The 22,307-nt window shown below is 51.4% G+C and overlaps 1 protein-coding gene across 1 annotated transcript; it reads right to left on the reverse strand.

The window, feature by feature from the left end:
• Nucleotides 1–408: 408 nt before the first annotated feature.
• Nucleotides 409–3,995, reverse strand: LOC136483126 (transcription factor JAMYB-like). Its single transcript, XM_066480223.1, has 3 exons — nucleotides 3,663–3,995; nucleotides 2,790–2,919; nucleotides 409–1,614 (listed from the first exon to the last, which is right to left on the reverse strand). The coding sequence occupies exons 1-3, from the start codon at nucleotides 3,775–3,777 to the stop codon at nucleotides 945–947; spliced, it is 915 nt and encodes a 304-aa protein (XP_066336320.1). The 5' UTR covers nucleotides 3,778–3,995; the 3' UTR covers nucleotides 409–944.
• Between the last annotated feature and the right edge of the window lie 18,312 nt (nucleotides 3,996–22,307).

Raw genomic sequence — 22,307 nt, forward strand, 5'->3', positions numbered from 1 at the left:
GCAATTCGTTGATACGTACCAATATACGGAGCAAGTAAAATTGAACTCTGGCTCACGTACACACCCAAGAAACTAAACTCGCAGGCCGCCGCATGCACTGCACAGCGCCCAAATTCCAAAATCCGTGGAGAAAAAAAAAACAAATTCGCTTGGCGAGAGGTAGGTCAGCCCGTGGATTCGGTCCTCGCCGCCCCTTCCCCCGGACGTACGTATTTATACGTACCACCCACGACGACGACGACGGTGGCAACAGCGACGTCGCCGCCGCCGCCGCCGCAGACGACGGACGAGGAGGGACCGGCCGGCGAGCGATGATTAGCGCAGCTAATCACGCACTGATGGACTGTTAGACGGGCAGGAGGATAGTCGTCGTGTGTCTAGCTAATATGGACTAGATAGCTACCAAGTGCATGGTGGTAGATAGGACTGACGACGACTAGTCGCCGGTCGCATAGCCCTGACGTGGACGGCAAGGCGGACCGGCCCGGCGTGCCATGACGTGGCCGGCCGTCGCGTTGCGTTGTCGTCTTTTCCCATCCACGTGTCGCCGTGTAGAAGTGGACCACCTGTGGACTACCTCCCCAGCTCCCAGCTGGATGACGTGGACGGGGCGCTTCGAGCACGTGCGTCTTCTCGCCTCCGTGCCATCCTGTACGTGGCCGCCGCCGCCGCCGGACGGCTGATGGCCGGTGCATGATGAACTGCATGCGGCTCGCTTTAGGTATCGGGGTTTGCAAAGCAAGCTTTGTTTATTCCACATTTTGCAGCGTTGACGGCGACGTCGATATCCTGGGAGCTAGCAGGGCCAATTGGATCGCCTCCCCTGTATCGTACTCGTACGTCCTATCAATTACACCGTACCGTACCCCAATTTGAATTTGAATTCGTATGTGGCTGACCATTTGATTTGATCTCAATGCACGCAAAAATGACGTAAACAACAATCACTGCATCCTCCAGATGTCGTCGAAGCTCCAGAGGTTGTCCTCCGACGAGGAGCCGGACAAGATGCCGCCGTCGGAGAAGCCCAGCACCCAGCCGGTGAGGTCCTGGTCCGTGGCCTGCTGCTGGAAGTGGTGGTCGCCGGCGGTGAGATGCTGCAGCGCGGACGCCGTGGACCAGAAGTCGTAGTGGTCGTTCTGCTGCTGCGGCATCGTCGTCGTGGCGGCTCCCCAGTAGTCGTCGTCAGCTGTGGTGAACGCGGCTGGCGGCTCCGCGGCAGCGGCGGCGTGCGGCCGGGTGCTGTCGTCATGCGCGGACTCGGACGTGAGTGAGCTGCAGGAGGAGCTGCTGGTGACGGCGCTGCTGGGGGAGCAGCTGCTGCTGTTGCTGTTGCTGGTTGCGTCCATCATCATCAGCGCGGAGGAGGGTGGCGCCGTGGCCATGCCCATGATGCAGGGGGTCAACGGCGACGGCAGCTGGTGGTGGTGCTGGGCCTGGGCGGCGGCGCGCTCGGCGAGGCGGGGCATCCAGAGGAAGCGCATGGCGTCCTTGAAGCCCTTGCTGTTGACATCGCAGTTGAGCTGCTTGGCGTGCTTCTGCACCCGCGTCCGCCAGTAGTTCTTGATCTCGTTGTCCGTCCGACCTGGCAGGTGCGCCGCGATCTTGGACCACCTGCATGCATGCATGCAACCGAACCAATATATATGTTAATTATTATCATTATTATTAATGTATTATTATTTTTGTTTATTAATAATGATGATATATCCAATCAGAACGTGCTTAATATGCTATACAATCATCATGGTTTTTATTTTATTAATGATTATTACCTAAATAAACAACCAATTTGGAACATAAGAAAAAACAAAGGAAAACAAAAGGAGAAGCGTTTTTAGATGATGATAGCATTTTTAGTTTTTTAAATAAACTACACCATGGGCTGTCAGCTCACTCAGCAGGCATAGACAGATGATGATAGCATTTTTAGTTTTTTTTTAATATGAAAGCGATTGTAAGCCTTTTTCGAGAGCAAAGCTGATACAATACGTTAGTCCGTGTACGTACACACACAGTTGCCTTTGCTTGCCCGCTGGACACACTGTGCGCCTGTGCGTCAGGCACGCACACTGTAACTATGGAAAAAAAATCAATACATACGGTATCCACCGTACCTCCATGCATACATGCCATAGATAGATAGTTACCGCATGTCCAGTTTGACCGATCCAACAGCGTGCACTGCATGCGTCGGATGTTGCTGGTGGACACATGCCGCACATCCAAGCTGTGTATGCATGGATGTTGTGTATATCCCGTATGCACCGAATTTTTTCCCCTACCTACAGGCTCGACACGTCCACGTCAACACCCACGTGGCAGAACAGAACAGAAGAGCGGCTACTAGCGTGCGTGCGTGACGTGTTGTACGACGACGCACTGCAGCGGCGCGGCGCCACTTGTGCTGCATGATGCGTCCACACGAGTCTCTCCGTCGCGTCAGCGTCACTTTGCATCGCGCAGTGCACGTGTCGACGCGTGGTTGGTGGTGTTAGTGGTGATGAGTGACGGGGGATAGTTAGAAGGCCGATGCATACAGCATACATAGGACAACTAGTTAGGATTAAGAAGTACTACAAATACCATCTTTTGTTTCAGAATATATTTGATGGAATTCGATCTACGTTTGGCCAGAGTTAAACTAATTTATTAATGTTAATTGGATTTGTAATAACGTACCTAAGTAATTACGGAGTAGGAGATGATAAACTAGTATAGAAAGTAAGTAATTAAATTAAGCAGGTGAAGGTGGACTGGTTGTGGATAATATAGAAGATGATTATTACCGGTTGCCCCAGCGGGAGTGGAGGTCGAGGATGAGGAGCTGCTCGTCGGCGGTGAAGTCGCCGCGCTTCACGTCCGGCCGCAGGTAGTTGAGCCACCGCAGGCGGCAGCTCTTCCCCGTCCGCTTCAGCCCTGCATGCATGCATATGTATTATTCAATTGTATTGTATTGCCTCAGATATTTAAGAGAGACATTACACACGCCTAAAATTCAAGTAACCTTTTCACAAAAAAAAAAAAAAAATCAAAGTAAACTTGTAAAAAGAACCGCAAACAATATAGGCAAATAGAGAATCCTGGACATCCTTTCTCAACTGCTATGAGGACACATGTGCAAGTTGCATATATATTTATTGGGTCCCATATTTATTTGATTTGAATTCTGCACATTGCTTATGTCATGCATGCGAATATATATATTAGCGGTGGAAGCATATGGGTGGCGGCAATGATTACTTTGCTCTATCTATCTATATATACATGTATCCATCCATCCATCTCCGGTGGCGTCAGCCGTCAGCACACCGGAGACGCTCAGACGCACGATAGAGACGGCCTGCATCTGCGTGCGCTGAGAATTTTATTATTTGAATTCCATATTCATATAGTTTATCAAACAGGGCACGGGGCGGCGGCGGCGGTGGCGACGGCGACGACTAGAGTCCTCCAATAATCGTCAACAAGTTGGCAACTTGCAGGACGACGCAAACAATCCACGAACTTAATCGCGATCCATCATCCAGCCTCTTCCTTTTTCTTTTCAAGCTAGGCGTCGAAGAAGGAACACGAAGCAGAGAAAGGAAGCACACGGCCATGCATGCGGAAAAGCTACTAGAAGCCATGACGGGAACGGCGATCGGCGACGACGAACGTACCGGCGGCGCGCGCGAGCGCGTTCCAGCGGCCCTCGCCGTGGACGGCGATGTAGTTAATGAGCGTGAGGTCCTCGTCCACCGTCCACGGCCCGCGCCGGAGCTCCACCATCTCCATTAATTGTATACGCCAAGGCGAGTTGAGTGGAGTAGGAGATGGATCGAAGGAGGGCCGTGGAAGCAAAAGGGAGAGACGGAGTTGGGGAAGACGGGGAGTGGGACTCGGACGCCTTTTATAGGGTTTCAGCCAGCGGGCCGGTGGGGAAGAGGAAGAGGAGGAGGAGGCAAAAGGAAAAAGAAAGAGAGGATGGGAGGAAGAAGACCGGTGGTCAGAAGGAGCTCACAAACTGTTGGGGTGATCGAGGAGTACGTGTGAGATGGGCTGGTGGGGTCACTCTCACTCGCAACCCCATCAGTTTTCAAGTTCAAAATAAAAAAAACTGTCAGTTCAGGATCTTCTGTGGTAGAATCATGCATGATCTCCTGTGTGGTGGCCTGGGTTAGCTGGCAAATCTTGCATGCTGGCTAGAGCTGTGCTGGTCAGAATCAAGGCATGCTTATACATGTGTTATTTAAAATATACTACTAATATATACTCTATGATGCGTGCATTTGTTTTGCAACCTGCTCTATATGGTTCTCATTAACTTTAATATTAACACTTGATAAAAAATTATTTGATGGTTGCCAACCGGTGATCGCAAAATCGAGAGAAAACGACTTTCTAATTCGTTGGAATTTTTAAATTAACGATAATAGTTGTGCATGTACAAGAATTATATGAAACAATGCGAACTGACAGTAGCTCGGCTTGGTTGGGTTACATGTGGTGTAACCCGTCCATTTAGGCTCAAGTCCTCGATTTAATGTCGGTGTGCTCGCATTTTTTAATTTATTTCAGGATGTAATGTCGTTATTACTTTTAGTGTGACGTGCATGTCGACCGCAAGACAACTATGGTGACCTCGTCAGTCTCAAATCAATCTCGTTGAGGTACTCATAGAGATTGTGTGTGTACATGTTCATAGGGCCTCGTTCTCTCGAAGATGGTCATAAGGATGGTGTGTGTACGTCTAGGGGTGAGTGGGCGTGCATATATGAGTATTTGCGTGTGTGCCGTGAAACAATAAATGGACTCTTTTCTGCCTCATATGGAAATCAAGTAGCAAGTCTGATGATCCCATCCATGTTTGCACACGTTTCTTAGGGCCTCTTTGACACGGCTTATGCCGGCTTCGGCTTCATCTATTTTGCGCAAATCGAGGCACTGTAGCGTGAAGCCGTTTTGTAAGCCGGGGTTAAAATGAACTAGAAGTCGGAAAAAACTAATTTTTCTGGCTTCACCGGCTTTGGCTTCACTGGTGAAGCCGTTTTGGATGAGCCGTGCCAAAGGGGGCTTTAGTTTGCGCAGTATAGACAACGAGATTTGGGCCACGAGATGCTGTGTATCCTCTGCATGTTCTTCAGATCATCGCATCTAGCAATAGATACGGGGAGAATTCCTTATTTGACACTGAGAAAATAAGTCGTTCCTTTCTTGGCCCTGAAATTTTCTTCGTTCCCTATTTGACACTCACTTCAACTTTCATCCCTAATTTGACACTACCGTCAAATCCGTTAGCTAACGGTGTTAACTGGCTGTTAAAAAGACGTTTTTGCCCCTAGAAAAAAGCGGCGAAGCAAATTTGAGAGGAAAAAAACCAGCGCCTTTTTTTGCAGCTGGGCACATGCATCAGAGGCGGGTGCAGGTTTTTTTTTCCTCTCAAATTTGCTTCGCCGCTTTTTTTTCTAGGGGCAAAAACGTCTTTTTAACAGCCAGTTAACACCGTTAGCTAACGGATTTGACGGTAGTGTCAAATTAGGAATGAAAGTTGGAGTGAGTGTCAAATAGGAAACGAAGAAAATTTCAGGAAAAAAAAAAAAGAAACGACTCATTCTTCCCGCGTAGAATTCTCTCGTAGATACGCTCCTCAGCTCCAATGTGGAAAAAAGCTTGACCTGGAATTGGGACCTGGAAAAAGCTTTGACTGAGAAGAGAGCCGAACACTCCCTGAACCACAGGGTTAGTCCTCCGACGGTGTAGATCCAGACAAACCCCCAAAAATGGGAGACGACCCCACACAAGTGGCAGGCTTCATTAATTTCAACAACCAACTGATGTAGTTCCAGATTCGGGCGTCGTCGTTTGCGGCCATGACCTTCCGAGCTATCAGCTCTCTATGAGCGATAATTTTTAATACGAAGAACCTTATCTTCTGCATAACAACATCACCCCATGCATGCATCCCCCTTGCCCTATTGGTGTGCCCATCATCCATCCAATAGCTTCCATTCAATTCCATGCATGCTTAAAAACATCCAAATCACCCATCACTACCCAACACTACACACACACTCTCCCACACACACACATGGACAACTTCCTAGTGATGGCAGTGGCTTTATTTGCCCTGTTGTGAACGAGCTAGCACCCGCCCATGTGAACAATGTGAGTTGTTGACACTTTGAGCTAGAGTGCGTCACTCCCACACGTCTCGTTTGTGAATGAATTTGTGACACGCCCTTGGAAGTTGTGGCGGTAGCTGCCATGGGTGAAAGGGCGTCTCGTCGCTCCATGTTTTGCGGAGCGCAAAGCGGTGGTAGAGAGTAGCTAGAGAGGACTTGTTGCCATCCATCATCAGCTGCCTGCCGAAAGAGGGCGGTTTGGTTAAACGGGAGGCACCATGTGTACTTGATGGAGGTCGCCGCTAGCGAAAAGCTAGGCGTGCAAGGTTCTATGTATGCGTGGAAAGGCCGGGAGTAGATGAAGATGAAGATGAGGACGAAGATGGCACGCCACTTAGCTGCGTTGTTAGTGCACGATCGTGTGTACTTGGTGATTGATTTGCCGAGATGACGATGCATCAGCGGCAGCGGCAACAGTGACAGACATCGTCATGGATGTGTTAGCTGCTTAATTGGAGCAATCGGAATTATTGACGTAGCAACTAGCAGCCGCACCACCGGGACTCCTGCTACTGGTGCTATCTCTCAGTGCCGTGTGACGAATATTGTACAGGAATTTTAAGCCAACGATTTTGATATGTTTTTTTAACTTTATGAATGAGGGCATGTTTGAAACTCGAGAATTTCTCAGAGATTATACAACAATTTTATAGGAACTTGTTCGATTTCACAGGGAAAAAAAACAGAGAGAAGGAAAAATTCCATTGTTCAGTCCAGAGATTGCTCTGTTTTTTCTTTCCCATCTGATCAGTCCTCTGTTTTCTTCCTTTCTGCCGAGAAACAGCAACCGTGCAGAAAGGACACCGAAACTCCTCTCTACGCCGAAGCAACATCTCCAAAGAATTCTTTTCACAAAAAAGGGTAAAAGCTCCTGCAAAAAAAAAACTAAAAACCTAAACCACCAAAAAATTTTTAGGGAACTAAGCCACCAAAACTGCTTCGTGTTTTTTTTTCTTTCACTTGTGTTTCAGTGACGAGCAAGTGTGGGGGTGGCTCCTGAAGGCCCTGTTTGGTACAGATCCGGACGGCTTCGGCTCCCACCTGCAAGACACTGTAGAAACACTGTAGCTCAGAGACAGCTTTCTCCCTTCCGCTGCCTTCTTTCACTGTAGCTCGGGTACTGTTCACGGAGCCAGCGGAGCCGAAATTTCGAGCTTCGCCGGTGAAGCCGCTGGCTGTGACTGTCTGTGAGAGTGAGAGGGAAGGAGAGAGAAAACCGGCTCTTACTACAGTGAATGAACAGTGAAATTACGGGCGGAAGCCGGAGCCGTGCCAAACGGGCTCGAAGTCTCTCGGTACGCGGCGACGGATCCGTAAGACTGGTCGTACTACAGGATTTTTTTTGAGAAATAGACAGGTTGACGTATTTTACACAGCTTACACACACACCCGCACGCCATTCGAATTCAAAATTCAAAATCCGTATCCTACGCGCAGAAAAGGTGACCTCCCGGGACAGGTACATGTATACGTATGTATGACCAGTATGGCGAGCCGAGACAGCGACTCCGGCCGTATTTATACATCAGTGTCACGCCGGCCCGTATTCCAGTGAACCTGGACTTTCTACGCTCATCAATTCTAAATGAAACGGTAGTAAAAACACCCATGAAATAGTCTGTTCTGAATTTCTGATCTAGGTAGAAAATGCAGAATGCAAGCGCGTCAGGGTGATGGTCAGTCAGTTAGTCAACGAGAGGTCATTGTTGTAACATGGCCACCGCGAGTGGTGGAGACCTGCGCAGTCAGCAGGTTACGAAGGTGTCTCCGACCAGTTACCAAAACAGAGGAGCAAGCTCCCGAGAGAGCGGTTTGCTGGATTGTGCTCACGAATCGCGCACGGTGGCGCTGGTGCAGCCTACGCCCGAACGTCGCGGAGACGTCTCCGGCTGGCGCTAACGGAACTTTCCTGGAGCAATGCTCGTAGGGCACCACGCGAGGCCCGGGAGGCTTGTCGCGAATTCTGCCCAGGCCGTGAGTTGGAGCCTCCGACCTTCGCTCAGGCGGACGGCGCCTCCGACCAGGAGGGCGGAGGCCGCCTTACCTCCAAACGGCGCCTCCGACCAGGAGGGTGGAGGCCGCCTTACCTCCAAACTAATTAAACAGACGATCTCGCCTAAGTGTGTGCAGGTACTCAAGCGAGGGCGCCCGGGGACTGCGCGAGCGCGCCAGCCTGGCCCCCGCGCGGCTGGGCGGAGACCCACTGTTGACGTCTCCGACCGAACCGGCGGAGACCCGCCAAGGCGACGGCGCGCCCCTGAAGGCGGAGGCCAGCGTCGAGAGCCTTGGCCCCCTCGCGGCCGGGCGGAGATCCGCGGGAGGTGTCTCCGACCGGCCGGCGGAGACCTGGCGAGGCAGCGGCGCGCCGTCGGAGATGGAAGCCAGCACCGGGGACCTAGGCCTTTGGGCCGAAGACCAAGGCATGGTGGGCCGGCTGCTCATGGAGGCCCATTACTCGGAGACGGTATGGCAGGATTGCCCCGCAATAAGAAGCTAGCGGCGGAATATTCTAGGAATGTATTGTAGCAGTTGAGGGGCATTGTAATAAATTCTATCATGAAGTAGTTGAGCCCTATAAATAGGGAACACTTGTAACTATCGGAGGATGGTTGGTGGATGCATTAATGGAACCCTAGTTTCGTGTGCTAACGCACCTACTGACCGTGCCAGTCTTTCCGGCCTCAGCCCGAGGGCAACCCCTAGCGGGCGGAGGCCCTGGCCTCCCTTGCGTTGTGTGCCACCGCTAATCTTTCTAATCGCGCCAGTCTACCAGGCCTTCGCCCGAGTACCGTCAGCGGCGGGCGGAGGCCTCCGATCATCTGTCTGAGACCGCCAGTTTCAACATTGGCGCCCACCGTGGTTTGGCCGAGGCAAACCTATGATGGCGGGCAAAAGAAAAACAACCACAAGAGCAGCAACGACCACGGGTCGGAGAGGGAGGCCCAGGCGCACCACCTGTAGGACCTACGCAACCCTGTCAACGGAGGATGACACCAGAGCAGATGCCCAGGATCAACCACTGGAACCCCAACATCTAGAGATTCAAGATGCAGAGGCTCAACCAAATCCAGGCACAACACTTGACCAAGAACTGCAACAGCTGCAAGCACAGTTGCAGAGAGCGCAACAAGAGAGAGACAGAATGGCAGCAGCGTTCGCAGCTAATCAGCAAGCTACTCAAGCATCAGCGCAAGCAGCAGAAATCAGATAGCAGTTGGCAGTCCTACATGCCGAGATGCTGAGTATGCAGCATGCAGTACCAGCCTCAACCTTTGCAATCCCAGCCTCCGCAGCAACAGCAACCATACCACAGGGGCCTCCGCCAGTGATCAACCAGCCCACAATGCCATCTCAGGTAACGCGGAGGCCTATCGATTCCATGTCCCCACTTTCAGAAGGTATACAACAGTCGCCATGGCCAACAGCGTACAAGCCAATCACACTGCCGAAATTCAACGGAAAGGCAGACCCCCATCAGTTCATTATGAGTTACGAGGCGGCAGTAGCCTCCGCCGGCGGAGACGACGCCGTCCTGGCAAAGTCTTTTGTTATTGCTGCCGAAGGCGACGCGTTGGCCTGGTATTCCATGCTCAAACCAAGCACGGTCTATTCTTGGGAAAACCTTCGGGACAAAATATTGGCAAACTTCAAAGGACTAGCAGCACAATCGCTGACATCCACGGATCTGTTCCAGTGCAAGCAAATGCAGGGAGAGACACTACATGACTACTTCCGGAAATTCGTGCAAGTAAAGGCGAAGGCACCAGACGTCCCAGATGAGATCACCATTGAAGCAGCGATCAAAGGCCTCCGAATCGGGCCATTCGCAGCACACCTAGCAAGAAAGAAACCAACTTCCATGCAGCAGTTGTACGACGAGTTCGAGAAATACTGCAGATCAGATAATGACCTCCGGAAAAGGCTGGAGGAGCAGGGTCAAAACAGACAGCAAAGCAGCAGTAAAAACCCCCAGAAGACCTACCCGAACCAGAATGCATCAAATCAGAAAACAGGCCAGGGGCAAGTGCTCAACATTGAGGGTCAACCTCAACCTGAACAAGGGCAATCGGCAACGCCAGCAGGGCCGGAGACCCAGACCAGGAACCAAGGACAGAGGCAAGGCTACCAAGGCAAAAACTGGGACAAAAACAAGCAGAAACAACGCAGACAATATTGCATTTTTCACGATGAAAGCGCAGGGCACAGCACCAAAGATTGTCCGGAGACAAAAGAGACACAGGAAAGAATGAAGAGCAAGCAGACTGCCCAGCCTCCGACACAGCAGAGCGCAAGAGAGGTCAACACCACCTACACAACTGGCCACCAGCAGTACTGCCCAATGTATCTAGCGTTAAACGCAAACCAAATACATCCCTCCACACTGGCCTCTGCCTATTACCCAAACTTCCTACCAGCATGGCGGGCAGCGCCTTCGCAGCAGCACCAGGCAGGCAACTACAGGTCGGAGGCAAGCCTGACCTACATAAACCCAAATCCTCCCCACATAACCTACCTCGAAACAAACCCACCACCACAAAATCAGAGCAGGTTCGAGCCTCCGCCGCAACAGTAGCACATTTAGCAACTGCCTCCGCCACCAACTCACAACCAACTCTCAACACCAAAAAACGAGCCAAACCCAGAAAACCAAGTCAATCCACATAGATTGCTACCAACAATAGGAATGATACTACCAATCGCCGAAGGATCATCAATGGAGTTTCAAACAAAAAGGCAGAAAAAAGATCACCTCCGCTTGGTAAACAACGTAGCAGTCCAAGGCCCGGCAAAACACACAGATTGGTCCAGAGTCCCAATCACCTTCATAGAAGAAGATCTCCAGCTCGAAAGCTACCCTCACATAGATGCAATGGTAATCAAGACCAACATAGCTGCATGGGAGATAAGCAGAGTATTGATTGACACAGGCAGCTCAGCAGACATCATCTTTGCACATACCTTTGACCAAATGAAGCTCAGCAGGAATCAACTACAGCCCTCCGAATCCCCTTTGATAGGATTCGGAGGAAAGCAGATACAAGCACTAGGAAAGATATCACTACCTGTGTCGTTTGGAAACCAAGCCAATGCTAGAACCGAGTATATAACCTTTGACGTCGTCGACCTGTACTATCCATACAACGCTATCCTAGGCAGAGGATTCACAACCAGATTCAACGCCGCCATGCATATGGCCTACCTGTGCATGAAGATACCCGCACTCCATGGCATCATCACAGTCAGAGGCAGCCAGAAAGAAGCAAGAAACATAGAAAAAGCAATCTATAGAGCCCAAAGAAACATCAATGCAGTTGAGTCAGCAGACAAAGAACTAGAGCCTCCGGATATGTCCAGAGGAAAAACAGATATGGCAGGTCAAGAAGAGACAAAGGTGACCCCTCTACAAAAGGAGTTACCAGATAGAAAAGTAACAATCAGCTTAGAATTGAGCAAAGCAGAGGAGGAAGAGCTCATGCAAACTCTAGTAAAAAACAAAGACATCTTCGCCTGGTCGGCCTCCGACCTGTAAGGAGTCAGCAGGGACATCATACAACATGAGCTGAATATCAATGAAAACACGAGACCAAGAAAGCAGAAACAGAGATATGTCGGAGGACAGAATCCTAGCAGCAAAGGTGGAGGTGCAGAGATTGCTAGATGCAAAGGTTATCAGGGAAGTCAAGTATTCAGAATGGCTTGTAAATGTAGTACTGGTACCAAAGAAGAATGACAAAATGAGAATGTGCATAGATTTCACATATCTGAATAAAGCCTGCAAAAAAGACCCTTTCCCACTGCCAAGAATAGATGCCTCCGTCGACAAGGCTGCCAGGTGCCAGAGGTTCTCTCTCCTCGACTATTTCTTAGGGTATCACCAAATCTGGATGAAAAAAGAAGACGAAGACAAGACAAGTTTCACCACTCCATTCGGGACATATTGCTACACCCGAATGCCGGAGGGCCTAAAAAATACAGGAGCAACCTTCGCCAGAATGACAAAGGATGTTTTGGGCTCACAACTAGATAGAAACATCATAGCCTACGTTGACGACATAGTGGTCATGAGCAAGAACAAAGATGATCATGTCTCCGACTTGCAGGAGACCTTCGCCAACCTCAGGGCAGCTGGCCTCCTCCTTAACCCAGAAAAATGTATATTTGGAGTCACAAAAGGGAAGATGCTTGGTTACATCATAAGCAGCGAAGGCATCAAAGCGAACCCAGATAAAACTAGAGCAATAATGACAATGATAGAACCTAGAAACAAGAAAGAAGTGCAAAAGCTGACAGGAAGAATAGCAGCGCTCAACAGATTCATCTCAAAATCAGCAGAACGAAGCCTACCTTTCTTCCAAGCACTGAGAGGTAGAGACAACTTTGAGTGTGGGACCAAGCAGTCGAAGGCATTTCATAACTTGAAAGAGTATCTCGCAAATTCATTGGTGGTCTCTGTTCCGGAATCGGATAGCCACCTATTGCTTTATGCGGAGGCCTCCGACCATGCAGGTAGCACAGTCTTAGTTCACGAGCAAGAAAAAGAATCAGGCAAAACTCAAAAGCCAGTCTATTTTATCTCAGAAGCTCTGTCCGGAGCCAAGCTAAATTACACTGAGGTAGAAAAAGTCGCCTACGCTGTGCTCATGGCATCAAGAAAACTAAAGCACTACTTCCAAGCTCACGAAATCTCAGTCCCAACATCACTGCCACTGCAAGACTTGCTAAGAAACAAAGAAGCCTCCGGTAGAATAGGCAAATGGGCTACAGAGCTATCATAGTTCGGTATCTCATATGTCCCCAGAACAGCAATCAAATCACAAGCACTAGCCGATTTTATAGCAGATTGGACACCTTCGACAGAGCCAAAGGAATAACCAACCAGTCAAGGCTGGATAGCATACACGAATGGAGCCTAGGGCCAAGCCGGAGCAGGAGCCTCCGCCGTACTAACGGCACCCTTTGGCATCAGACTGAAATACGCAGCAAGGCTAGAGTTCAAATCAACAAATAACATAGCAGAATACGAAGGCCTGATCCTAGCACTCAGCAAAGCAAAGGCCCTAGGGGCAAAAACATTGATAGTAAAAACATATTCTCAAGTGGTTACTGGCCAAGTAGAAAAAGAATACATAGCAAGAGAGCCAGAACTCATCAAGTACCTATCTGTTGTCAGAAATTGGGAGCGGAGATTCGAGGGCTTCACCCTAAAGCACATCCCAAGATCAGAAAATGCGGACACAGATGAGCTGGCAAAAGCTACGGCAAACAACCTGCCACTGCCACCAAACACCTTCTATCAGACCCTGAAGTCTCTGGCAACTGCGGAGACATCTAAGACATCTAAGCCCATACTACAACTACAAAATGAAGATTGGAGAAAGGCGATAACAGAATTCTTGGAAGGCAGAACCACCGAAGAAGATGAAGCAAAAGCAGCAAGAATACAGGCCAGGGCAAGAAATTACACAATCATAAATGGTGTACTATACAAGAAAGGAGTAGTCCAGCCTCTCCTCAAATGCATATCGCAGAGCAAAGGCACAGAGTTGCTTCAAGAAATACACTCAGGAATTTGTGGGTCGCACATTGGCTCTAGAGCATTATCAGCAAAGGCAATAAGGCAAGGTTTTTACTGGCCAACACACATAAAAGATGCAGAGCAAATAGTCAGAACATGCAAAGCATGCCAAACATTCTCTCTCGGTCAGTCAAAACCATTGTAAGAGACTCAGCTTATACCTCCGACATGGCCGCTGCAAAGATGGGGTATGGACCTGGTCGGCCCATTACCACCATCCCAAGGAGGAAACAGATTTGCAGTAGTGGCAGTAGAATATTTTACAAGATGGATCGAGGCAAAGCCACTGGTAAAGATAACCTCAGAAACTGTCAGAAAATTCTTCTGGCAAAACATCATTTGCAGATTCGGTGTACCGAGGATTCTGACAGTAGACAATGGAAAGCAGTTCGATTCAGAGAACTTCAAACAATTCTGCAAAAGCATTGGAACAAAATTAGCCTTCGCCTCAGTATACCACCTAGAGTCCAATGGTGCTGTAGAAAGAGCAAACAGAATAGTTTTCTCAGCAGTATCAAAAACATTGCTGGGTCTCCGCAAAGGAAAATGGGTAGATGAATTACCCAGAGTGATTTGGTCACATAACACAACTATATCAAGGACAACAGGATTCACACCATTCAAACTGCTCTATGGAGAAGAGGCTATGTTGCCAGAGGAAATTAAGCATGAAAGCCTCCGCACAACGAGACAGCAAATGATGCAACACGAAGAATACGCAAAAGAATCAATAGAAGCCACAAGACTGGAAGCAGTAGAAAACATCGCAAAATATCAGTCCCAAACCAATAAGTGGAGGGACTCTTAGGTGATAAGAAAAGACATAAAACACGGAGACCTTGTACTCAGAAGAAAACCCAACGCACAACTTGTCGGCAAACTGCAACCGAAATGGGAAGGACCATACACGGCAACAGCAGCAGGGCGCATAGGCTCTTTCCACTTGACAGACAGCGAAGGTGTCACGACGACACACACCTGGAATAGTGACAACCTCCGCCGATTTTACATCTAGGCAATGTAACAAAGGGCAACCTCCACAAACAATAAGCGGAGGCCCCTCCGTTCGTTTGCTTTTCAGTTCCTTTTTTCTTTTACAAAAAACTGCAAAAGAGCCAGTACTCTTTTCCTCACAGGGGAACTCCATGCGGAGGTGAGGTTTTTAACGAGGCAGGCTCAATGTAAAAATCCTCTGGAAGTATAAAGAGGTAATTCCCCACAAGAACGACCGAAAAGTAAAACACCGAAAGCGGCCAGCCCTAGCGCCGCGATATTCGGTGAACAAAAATAACCATAGGTCCTTTCAAAATGCCAGCCACAGGCATTGGCAATTTGAAACGACCTCCAAAAAGGCCTCCGACTTTGATGAAGTCCTGACCAGAGTCAGGCATCAAGGCAAAAACCACCTTGGCCAAAAAGGCCTCCGACCTTGATGAAGACCTGACCAGAGTCAGGCATCAAGGCAAAAACCACCTTGGCCAAAAAGGCCTCCGACCTTGACGAAGACCTGACCAGAGTCAGGCATCAAGGCAAAAACCACCTTGGCCAAAAAGGCCTCCAACCTTGACGAAGACCTGACCAGAGTCAGGCATCAAGGCAAAAACCACCTTGGCCAAAAAGGCCTCCGACCTTGACGAAGACCTGACCAGAGTCAGGCGAAGACCTGACCAGAGTCAGGCATCAAGGCAAAAACCACCTTGGCCAAAAAGGCCTCCGACCTTGACGAAGACCTGACCAGAGTCAGGCGAAGACCTGACCAGAGTCAGGCATCAAGGCAAAAACCACCTTGGCCAAAAAGGCGTCCGACCTTGATGAACACCTGACCAGAGTCAGGCATCAAGGCACAGCGAAAGAAAAAAATGTCTGACAAAACACTGGCACCATTATGTCGCTAGGACTATTTACTTTAAAAGATACTGGCTGTTGAAGCCAAGATACGTTCCAACAAACAACGTACCAAATATTAAACAACCTAAGGCCACCACCCCGCTATAAGATGGGCTCCCCCCAACCCTTAAAACCACAGTCAGCATAGGGAGTAAGGGGGGAAGAAGGCAGAGAGTGAGCACAAGCCACAGGAACACCAATGGAAGCAGGGGTCTCTTTACATATCCAAGCTTTATGTAGATATTGTGCGAAAACTCGTAAAAGAAGAGGCACCCGCAGCCAGGCGGAGAGAGAGGGAACAGAGAAAAAACCTATGGCACGGTGATGAACAGCGCAGGTCTACGGAACAAGGGGGATACCGTACGAAAACTCGTAACATCCCCCCGACACCAGAGACCTAACCTGCCATCTCCGCAAATGGAGCATGAACCACGGGTGTACAGCATCGGAGGCACACACCACCGGAAAGCTAAAATGCCCGGCTAAAGAAATACAAAAAGCCTCCGCCGTCTGCACAAGCTGCGCCAAGCCTCTTATTGGATCACACACGGATTCAGCAAGCCTCGCCAGGCGGTCTTCAAGTACGCCTCCACCGGCCAAAAAAGAGCCAACATCTCTATCTCGGCCACCAAGCAAGCACAGAAAAGGGGGAAAATGACGCGAAGGCCCTGGCCACCACCTCTATATCGCGCACGTTCGCCCAAGCAAAGGCCCATAGTGTGCAGGCTCAAAACTAGACGAGATATGTAAACTTGTGTAATAGACGTAGGCCCCCGCACAAACAATCAAGAAAGCGAACCTGTTTTGTATTCCATAAAGCCTCAAGTAGCATTCTTACAGGACACAAACTTACAACAAAATCCAGACTATTGTGGCGGAGGTCCGCGCCAGGCGAGGGCGTGAGTAAACTCGGCGCGCTCGTCGTCTATGTCAAACCTAACTGACTCAAACACGTCACACGTGACGCTGCGAGGAAAGGCTGAGTGCCAATACTCCCAAAGCTCTCCGCTCACAAAGATACCGTCGTTGTAGAGAGTCAAGGGTGCAACATCTTGTGTAGGCTCCCGATTCGGAACCTGCGCGAGGTTAAAATTTCACACAAAATCATTCAGAACAATAGAAACTTTATTCACAAAAGTCCAACTGGACTACAATTTACAAGCCAGAACAGCCAATCCTAGAAAGAGCCTAGACCTCCGGTGTCTTGGCCGCAGCAGAAGTCCCCGCAACATCGCCTGCATCCGTTGTGGGCGGAGACAGCGCCTGCGGCCTACGACCTTCACCACCGCCGGTCGTAGCGCCCTTCGGAGTGCTAGCGGAGGTGGAGGCATTGCCCACAGTTGCCGATCGAGGAATCGGCGGAGGCCTGCTCGCCAGAACCCTCTGTGCCTCCTGTTAAAACAAGCTACAACTACAGCAACACAGAGCAATGAAAACATCCACAGCTTTGCGAGAGAAAACAGAAAGAGTAGAAATACCTTCGCCCTCTTCTCCTCTGCTAACTTTCGGGCGGCAGGTCTCCCAAACGAAGCCCAAAAGAACCCTATGAAATTTCTCAAGGTTTTTCATAAACCAGGAGAAGTCTCACCAAGCGCCTCTAGACCCGGCAGCACCCCCTCCGGAATACTCTCGGTATGTGTGCAACCGCCGCGCGCTAGAAGCTTGGCGTAATTCGTTACACCTGCTAGTGCCCCGTAGTCCGTGCAGCCATTTATCAGATCGGGAAGCTTCGCGAGGTGACGCTTTAACCAGGAGGCGAGGGCGTAGACGCTGTCTTCTTCCAGAGGAGCGGAGGTCTCGCCTCCGAACCCGGCCACGGTGGCCCGGTACTAGGCAATGGCTGCGGCAAGGACCCCCTTGACCGAGTCCAAATGCCTCGTCGTCAAAGACAGCTGCTGCTCCACCGCAGCAGCGGATTCCTTCTCAGAGGTCAGCTCTCGCCGAAGATCCTCGGCCAATTCATTCGCCTTACGGGCCTGCTCGGTGGACAAAGCTTCAACATCCCGGGCCTTGACGAGATCGGCCCTCAAGGCCTCCTTTTCTTGTTCCTTCTCCGCCAGGGAAAGGCGGAGAGCCGTAAGGGAGTTGGCCAAGCCCACTTTTTCACCTTCCAGACGTTCGTTCTCCGCCTTGAGCACTTCAATCGTAGCGTCTCGATCTAAGACCTCATGAGTGCAGCGCTCTTCCATAACAACGGCCGTGTGGTACCCCTGCGTTTAGAAAAAAGAAGACTAGGGCCATCAGCGATACAAAATAGAAGCAAGTTTAAAGGAGAACAAACACACAAAAAGGTAAAAGGCCGAGGATGCACCAAGCTCTGGTGTTCTAGATGAACGCGGAGAAGCTGGAAGAAATCCATGTCCCTCAGACGCTGTTTGAAGCGATCTGTTCAAAGAACAAAAAAAGCCGCAGGGTGAGAAAAGAAATCTCACAATGAATATGAAAATTGCCGGAGACCACCTCCGACGTCTTCAAGAACCCCAAGATAGCACTCTTCCCAACCTGAGATAGAAGTGTCGGAGGAACCTGCGTAAAGAAAAATAGCAACAATAACAACTCAGGTCAGAGGGCCAATTACAAGTAGGCAGTAGCAGTAGACCGAAAGACGAGTAAGCTAAAAACAAACTACGCTCACTTGGACCCGGCGCCAGCGGCCCCTGATGCCCCGGACCAAACCTGGCGCTGGCGGTGGCCGCTTGCTCCTCCGGAGTGAGGAGTCCGGCCATGACACCACCTGCAAAACAAGTACGCAGCATTAGCATTTGGTAGAATACAAAAATAGATGAACCCAGCAAAGACAGTACGAACACAAACGCGCGCCAAACAAACTCACTCATAAAAGGCCCGGGGCGGGATGCTTGATGAGCGCATTGGGCAGAAATCTCTGCCCTGTCATGCGGTGAAGGCCCAGAAGGCCGGCTGCCCCCTACCAACGACCTGGCAGGTGGAGGGCTCGGAGAGGCCCGGACCGCCGGGGCATGCTCAGCGAGCAAGGCCTCTGGTTGCCCGTCGCCGACCTATGGCCCAGGGGGAGACGAAGTAACGGGCGGAGGCGAAGGAGCGCGCAGCGGGCCGGCCTCCATGCCATCTTCAGAACTTGAGCATAGCCCACCGAGAATGTCGGGCATAGGGTTGGCGGCGCTGGCCTCCGACTATTTGGCGCTGCTCGCAGCACCCTACGGGGAGCATGCCGGAGCAGCGCCGGACTCCGGTAGCCCTGCACCCCCTGCGGCGCCGTGCAACGAGCTCGGCGGAACGGCTACAGCCCCACCACCTCCGCCGCTTGCCACCCGCGCGTCCCCTGGGGCCAAAGAACTTTGGGCATCTTCATTGCTGGCCGAAGAAGCACCTGCGCTGTCGGCTGAAGACGTGGCCAGCGCGATCACCAGAGCACTGGACTTCTTCTTTTTCGCAAGCGCCTGGGAACAGCAGCGCCCTTCCTCTTCTTGGCCTCCGCCGTAACATTCTTCACGGAGGTCTTCTTCTTCTTCTTGTCAATTGAGGCAATGACCTCCACGGGAACCTCACGCTCCCGGTAGATGATCCCAAGCTCCTCAAAAACTCGATTGAGGCGCAGCATGATGCTGGACACGGCTCTCCGAGACATGTACTCACGCTCAGAGATTTTGCTGACCAACCCGATAGCAGCTTCCTCAACCTCGGAGACGAAACTGTCCTCCGTTACGCCCTCACCCAAAGACTGGCCAAAGCGGGGGAACAGAATCCCAGCCTCCGGCCCAAAAACGGGAATCTTCACCATTTCAAGCTAAAAGGGTGGATTGTCTCCTTTGAGGGGCCAATAGTCGGAGGCCATGATCTCCTCCACCAGATCGCGACCCCCGAAGTAGCGGCACGCCAACGCGAAGGCCCGGTCGTAGGCCTCCCTCACCGGAGATACCACCTCCGGCGGCTCCACGCACGTATGCGGCGCCATTGCCTCCATCCTTGAAGTCAGTGGATACTCCATGACTTCCACACCATCGTCGGTGGTGCCACGAACCCTATAGGTCTTCACGTAAAACCACCCCTCGAGCCAGCCGCGGTCCCATTTGCCCTTATGGCAAAAAGAAATCTCCAGGCGATCTACGCCCTGGTTCCTCTTCGCCATGAAGGTGCAACTACCATACTGGTAGACTACCTCCACCTCCTTGCCATCCCGCATCTCTTTCTTCTTCTTCGGTTGCTTCTGCAGCTCGTAGTAGGCGCAGAAGGTGTCCACGTCAGGCTCGGCGCCATAAGAAACACACGCCCAGCAGAATTTGCTGAGCGTAAGGAAGGCCATAGGAGTTAGATGATGGAGTTGGACATTGAAGGTCTCCAACACTCGGCGGAGGAAGGGGCCGTAAGGAAGGCGGTGGCTGTAGACGAAGAAGTCCCGAAACAACACCGCATGTCCCTCCTTTGGCTCCAGAACAGTCTGGCCAGGCGGAGGGATCTTTACCCTTGAAGGCAGAAAATACGACTCCTTCAACATCTCCATGGCCGCCTCCTTAGTAATGGAGGAGGGGCTGAAATCCCACGACTTTATCACCATATCCTCGAAATCCACAGCAATCAGATCTTCGACGAACACGGAGACACTCCCCAAATCCTCCTCCAGCAGATTCTCAAATTCCAACGTGGATGCGGAGGCAAGCATGCACTCCTCGAAACATGCACCCCAGCCGCCTGCCCTAACACCAAGAAGGTGGCGATTGGGACCGAAGTAGGTGGGCCGGCGAGAATGGGCGAAAGGGGAAGAGAGAGCCACCGCGACTGCAACCTCGGAGGAATGCGCAAGCGGAAAGAAGGAACACGCGGATGCGACCCAGGCAAGAGCAAAGAACGCAGAGAGCAGTGTCTGGCGCTTGAAGGAGAGCAAACGAGTCGTGTGGGGGGGACCCCGCCACCAACCTCGCCCTTATATAGGCCGCGACCGGGGGGGGGGGGCTCAGCTCCCGCCGAACAACTGTCATTTCTAGTTAGCCCATCTAGCGGCAACGGATCGCCTGAAGCCAAATGGTCATCTCCGGATAAAATGCAAGATGCGCAACGGCTAGATTTTCAGCCAAACGGCCACTTCGACAAGACCAACGGCCACGCCAGAATGGGTTAGGGGGGAACCGGCGGGGATCGGTCGGAGCCGTGACTGTGCTTGATCTCCGCCCCCATGGACGTCCTTGCTTAGGGCGTTTTTGAGCTCACGACACGCTCAGGCGGACCGTGGTCTCAAAAGGGGGAACTGTTGTAACATGGCCACCGCGAGTGGCGGAGACCTGCGCAGTCAACAGGTTACGAAGGTGTCTCCGACCAGTTACCAAAACAGAGGAGCAAGCTCCTGAGAGAGCAGTTTGCTGGATTGTGCTCGCGAATCATGCACGGTGGCGCTGGTGCAGCCTCCGCCCGAACGTCGTAGAGACGTCTCCGGCTGGCGCTAACAGAACTTTCCTGGAGCAATGCTCGTAGGGCACCACGCGAGGCCTGCGAGGCTTGTCACAAATTCTGCCCAGGCCGTGAGTTGGAGCCTCCGACCTTCGCTCAGGCGAACGGTGCCTCCGACCAGGAGGGCGGAGGCCGCCTTACCTCCAAATGGCGCCTCCGACCAGGAGGGTGGAGGCCGCCTTACCTCCAAACTAATTAAATAGACGATCTCGCCTAAGTGTGTGCAGGTACTCAAGCGAGGGCGCCCGGGGACTGCGCGAGCGCGCCAGCCTGGCCCCCGCACGGCTAGGCAGAGACCCACTGTTGACGTCTCCGACCGAACCGGCGGAGACCCGCCAAGGCGACGGCGCGCCCCTGAAGGCGGAGGCCAGCGTCGAGAGCCTTGGCCCCCGCGTGGCCGGGCGGAGACCCGCGGGAGGTGTCTCCGACCGGCTGGCGGAGACCCGGCGAGGCAGCAGCGCACCGTCGGAGAAGGAAGCCAGCACCGGGGACCCAGGCCTTTGGGCCGAAGACCAAGGCATGGTGGGCCGGCTGCTCATGGAGGCCCATTACTCGGAGACGGTATGGCAGGATTGCCCCGCAACAAGAAGCTAGCGGCGGAATATTCCAGGAATGTACTGTAGCAGTTGAGGGGCATTGTAATAAATTCTATCATGAAGTAGTTGAGCCCTATAAATAGGGAACACTTGTAACTATCGGAGGATGGTTGGTGGATGCATTAATGGAACCCTAGTTTCGTGTGCTAACGCACCTACTGACCGTGCCAGTCTTTCCGGCCTTAGCCCGAGGGTAACCCCTAGAGGGCGGACGCCCTGGCCTCCCTTGCGTTGTGTGCCACCGCTAATCTTTCTGATCACGCCAGTCTACTAGGCCTTCGCCCGAGTATCGTCAGCGGCGGGTGGAGGCCTCCGATCATCTGTCTGAGACCGCCAGTTTCAACAGTCATATCGTTTGGAAGAAGTTACCCTCTGTCCGCTAATATTTGCAAGTATCCCATTCAAGGCCTGTTTGGAATGAAGGAATCCAAAACACAGGAATAGGAAAAAACGCAGGAATAAGGTATGATGAAAAGTGAAAAACTACGGGATTTCAAAACACAGGAACAGAAAATTTAGGCTGTTTGGAACACAGGAATTTATAACATAGGAATTGTAGTGCGCAGCGGCCTTGGACTTCCACACAGGAAGAGAAAACCAGAGGTCTGGATGGATGTTTCTTTTCCTGTGAAAGTTTGAAGATGGTACAATATTCCGGAGGAA

Source organism: Miscanthus floridulus, chromosome 9, assembly GCF_019320115.1.
Source record: "Miscanthus floridulus cultivar M001 chromosome 9, ASM1932011v1, whole genome shotgun sequence".
NCBI lineage: Eukaryota > Viridiplantae > Streptophyta > Magnoliopsida > Poales > Poaceae > Miscanthus > Miscanthus floridulus.

Excerpts from the sequence above, each read along its gene's own strand:
- LOC136483126 (XM_066480223.1), bottom strand. The coding sequence starts at position 3,777 with ATGGAGATGGTGGAGCTCCGGCGCGGGCCGTGGACGGTGGACGAGGAC. Across the intron at positions 2,920-3,662 it reads CGCGCTCGCGCGCGCCGCCG|GGCTGAAGCGGACGGGGAAG; the intron begins GTACGTTCGTCG and ends GCATGCATGCAG. Across the intron at positions 1,615-2,789 it reads CACTCCCGCTGGGGCAACCG|GTGGTCCAAGATCGCGGCGC; the intron begins GTAATAATCATC and ends GCATGCATGCAG.